General features: G+C 43.3%; 1 protein-coding gene across 2 annotated transcripts in view; it reads left to right on the top strand.

The window, feature by feature from the left end:
• The first annotated feature begins 897 nt into the window (after window positions 1-897).
• The window catches only part of KIAA0319 (KIAA0319 ortholog), a 33,910-nt gene continuing 30,235 nt past the window's right edge, over window positions 898-4,572 (top strand). The window contains exon 1 of one of the 2 annotated variants that reach the window (XM_009326516.1): window positions 898-1,671. In XM_009326516.1, the coding sequence (XP_009324791.1) occupies window positions 979-1,671 (693 nt within the window). In that variant the 5' untranslated portion in view covers window positions 898-978. The remainder of the gene's footprint in view (window positions 1,672-4,572) is intronic. The other variant, XM_009326517.1, reaches the window with a different exon arrangement.

Here is a 4,572-nt window from a genome sequence, read left to right as displayed (position 1 = left end):
TTTTCATTGGTTAAGTTAGCAAGTCTAGTTGAAAACCACGTTAAGAATAATGTCCTGGGTTTACTCAACTGTTTTTTGAAGTATGATCAGATCTTCCAAGTTGCATTTTGGAGAGAGGAATTCTGAAGAGCAGTTATAACCAGGAAAAAAAAACCTAGAAAAGATGTTAAAAATTGACTGAGATATACAGTATGTTGATTCATGCTTGATTTGAATACTTCACAGTCTGTGATGTGCTATGAAAGTAATTCTGATGTCATACTAAAAGATTACAACTTCACTGCAAAGGAAGGAAAGGTGTTCCCTACTGGAGCAAGCTCTTGGGATTACACATGAACTAGTGGGTAAAGCAGCAAAAGTTTGATAACTTGATCCAGCTTTTATATTAAGCGCAGCAATTATGTTGGTTTGAGGGGACTCTTCATGAAGTTCAAGTGAGGTGGCAAATGCTTCTCCTCTGTAGATTTTTTGCTGCCTTCTCCCTCAAATGAAACAATGACATGTTACAGCATCTTATTTGAGTTTTGTTTTAAAACATGTTTTTCTCACTATGCTATGGGGGTAATGGAGGTACCCCATGATTTTTTTGTGTGTTTCCTGCCCTGTTCTTGTTTTTAAATATTGGCAACTCACTTTCATCTCTATGTATTTGTAGCAAGGGTACATTGCAAAACATTTCAAGATCCTACACTGAAAAATCCTCCAAAGTACAAATGCTACTGCAAAGGGACATGCTGAAAAAAAAGTAGTGGTGATGTTAGTGAAAGGAAATGAGCTTATTTAAGCAGGGTACCACCTGTCTTTCTCTTGTCTCCTGCGGTAAGCCATTTTTGGTCACAGTAAACTATATTATGGCTTGGTAGTAGTGTTGTGCCTTATGTTGGTGGTGTTGTTTCAGGTTCCAGTTGTGAGCAGTGCAGAGAAGGAGCCACATACTCAGGTGCAGTAATATCTCCCAACTTAGAAACCACTAAAATTATGCGAGTTCCTCATGCTATGTCAGTGTCCGACTGCATTGCAGCATGTTGTGACCTCTCTGGTTGTGACTTGTCCTGGATGTTTGAACGACGCTGTTACATCGTGAACTGCCAACACAAAGAGAATTGTGAACCTAAAAAAATTGAAACTGTGAAGTCCTATCTTACTTTTGTGCTGAGGCCTTCTCAGAGGCCAGCCTCGCTTCTGGGATTTGGTCGAGTGATCCCAAGCATGGTCCACTCTGTGGGACTCCAGAATGAGCCGTCTGAGGAAGTGAGTAGCCTGAAGGAGCTGTCTCTGCTTGGCAAAGATCCCAGCCTTGAGGAGATACCTGAATACATTGATGATTATAAAGAGTTGGAGCACGACCCCTTTCAGGTGAGCATCAAACATGAGCAGAAGGAGAGCACGGATTATGCTGACTGGGGCCTGATGGTGGCAGGTGAAAATGGCTTCAACTCTTCCATGGGTGATGATGGAGATAACCAGGAAGACTTTGCTGAAAAGAAAGGGGAGGTTGGGAAGGTAGAAGGCCTTCTGAATAAAAACAGCTCTGAACTGAACTCTGTCACTGAATACTCCATAGAGAGGTTGTCATCTGTCCCAGAGATTACGCCATTCCCCGGGAAGACATTTGAAAGTGAAGCAGCTGTTCAACTTCTTGCACAACCCGATGATGCTTTGCAAAAAGAGGTATGTTTTCCCCTCGGGAAGCAGGCAAAGTATGGTGAGGCCACTTTGCAATTTTATTGTTTTTCAAATCAAATTAGGTTATTGCTTTGTAATGTAATCCTAACACTCAAATGACTTACAGTCCTGCTACAGTGTAGAAAAGGCTGAAGGGGAGCGGATTATTTTAGTAGGCAGATGAATCGCTAAAGGACTCTTTTTTTTCTATTAGATGATAAGGAGCAGAGCTCCTTTTGGGACACTGTGGGGTTTTCTTGAAGCATACAGATGAATGGGCTTGGACCTGGTGTAATAGTGGTATGGTATTTTTCCCTTCTGACCCTTGGTGACTTATTAGAAGAAGTTAGCTGAGCAATACTAGTGGACCCTTTAGTATCCAAAGGCCAAGACCAGTGAACAGAAGTTCCTCTATCAATAAAATTAAGCCTGTTTCATGGGTTTAATGTTACTAATGCATAGCAGTGTTACAGGTGTAATGGTGCTGAGTAAATACCTTTTACATTGCTTTTAAAACGTGTAAGAGAGGCAAGGTACATAAGGAGGAACAGTGGTGGTTTTGGACCATGATGTACAGCAGGGTAAAGTGGATAAGGTGTTCTTGTTCTCAGAATCCTTTTCTTGAGTCCGGCAATAAGAAAAGTAAGTTGAATACTTAAAACCTAATTTAGATACTTAAGTAAGATGCACCTGTTCTCTATTTATGCCAACCAGTTTGATCAGTTGGGACTATAGGGGCTCTGGTTCCTTAAGAAGAGGGTGGGGATCAGTTGGAACATTGAAACAGGCTGTGAAGTCAACATTTACTGGGTTTGACACACACCCCTGCTAGAGGGAAGAGGAAATTAAGCAATGTTAGCTGGATTGCTCTAAATTCTACCAGATTTTGTAACCAGCAACTACCTATCTCTTGCTGTAAAAATTATAATTTATTGTTATTAATGTAGGGAAGAAAAATATATGTAAATAAGAAAGTTGCATGAAATCTGTGACAACTGAGGTTCTTGGAGGGGGTGACTGAAATGGCAAAAGTATGCATGGAGAACAGCAAGTCTTAAGATACAGTCTAACTTGGATACCATTGCAGCCTAGAGGTGTGGCAGTTTGTGGGCTCTGCTTTGAGGTCTTCTAGATATTCTGAGAACTTCTGGGATTCTTGGGGGGCTTCCGGAAGTGCTGTGAGGAACATGAGTGGTTGCTGCAGCTGGGAGAGGACAGCTAGCAGAGGCTGGGGCCTCTAGCAGCTTCTCACAAGCTCTGTCAGCTGTTCTTGATCAAAGGGTGCTTTGGGCTTTTGCCCTAGCTGGCTTATGACCATGGAGGGTGACGCACCCTTTCAGCGGGTGCTAGGGGGAGGCCTAGGAGCTCTGCCTAGAGATGACAGTGAGCTAGTCAAGAGTTTTTACATGGGTCAGGGCTGGCAGGCCAACTGTTGTGGGCAATATTAGGGTGCATGTCTGCTCCAGACTGCCTGGTCAGGAGGAAGTAGACGAAACCTTCAGGCAAGCAGGAGGAGCCTCATATTCACAGCCCCTGGTCCTCATGGGGGATTTAAGCTACCCCAGTACCTACTGGGAGGGCAAGAGAGCAGGGCACAAGCAATGCAGGTGGTTTCTGGAGTGCGTTGATGACAACTTCTTGAAGTTATCAGAGGTGATTGTGGAGCTGACAAGGAGCTGGACCTCACCCTTGCAGGCAAGGAGGGATTGGTCAGGGATGTGGCCATGAGGTGGTGGAGTTCAGGCTCCTGAGAGGAGTGGGAATAAGTCAGAAAGCAGGGTCACAGCCATGGGCTTCAGGAGAGCAGCCTTTGGCCTGTTGTGGGATCTGCTTGGAAGAATCCCAAGGGAGACTGTCCTGGAGATAAGTGGGGACCATGAGAGCAGGTTGCTTTCCAAGGCTCACCTCCTCCAGGCTCAAGATGGCCAGTGACTTTTATGATTGACCAAGTTGGTCTGGAGTGTATTGGCATGAGTGGGAAGAGATTAGAACTTGTCTCCATGCGTATGGAAGAACATTTGATAACAGATAAAGTGCTGTTGCAAGTTGAAAAGTGGGTACTGCTTCTGCAGGTAGAGTTGACAACAGAAGACTTGTTTTAAAAAGTATCTACCATGCAGACCTTGAAATAAGCATAAATTAACATGGGAGTTTAGGCAAGAGGGGTAGATACTATTTTTTTTTCTGTTAGTATGCAAAAAGTATGTATAAATGTACATATGAAAAGTATCATACCAATGTATACTGTCCCTGCTGATAAAACTTAGAGTGACATTCTGTCATGCACTAGAGTTGCAGTTAGTTCTAACAAAGGCAATACCTCAGCTGTTCTTACAAAGTTAAAATGAAGGAAACCCAACCAGTGCTGTACTAAGCTCATCTCCCACTTTTCCTTCCATCTGCTAGGAGAAACTAACAAGCATCTCCTACTTACTGCCTGTGCTGTGTGCTGGGAATTAAGCCATGGAAACAACCTGCAGTAGCTCCATGCACCACCATGTTTGTGCACTTTGGGCATGTAGTAAGACTTGAAGCTTGCCTCCATTGTATTTTGCTGGCAAATGGAAGCCACATTAGCACTGTGCTAAGCTTTAGCCACTTGTCAGGATCTCTGCCGACTGAACTGCTTATGCCTTGTGCCTTAGAGAAGCCATACAACTTTAAGTTCACCTAAAGTGTGTGGCAAACAGAGCTGAGCAAATTTGTTCCTCATTTCTAAGGGATCATGTGAATACAGCTTTATGAAAGCTGAGATTTCACATCTTGCAGCGGTAACGATATATATGGCCAAGCCTACTTTGTAAATCTCTACTTTGATTTTGCCACCCCAGCCAGAATAGAAAGATTTTGCTTTCTCTTCGTGCACTGCCTGTGTAGATGGGAGTTCATTGTAAAGTGAAATGGAGA

Source organism: Pygoscelis adeliae, unplaced genomic scaffold (genome assembly GCF_000699105.1).
Source record: "Pygoscelis adeliae isolate BGI_AS28 unplaced genomic scaffold, ASM69910v1 Scaffold186, whole genome shotgun sequence".
Lineage (NCBI taxonomy): Eukaryota > Metazoa > Chordata > Aves > Sphenisciformes > Spheniscidae > Pygoscelis > Pygoscelis adeliae.
This window is presented reverse-complemented; position numbering and strand designations above follow the sequence as displayed.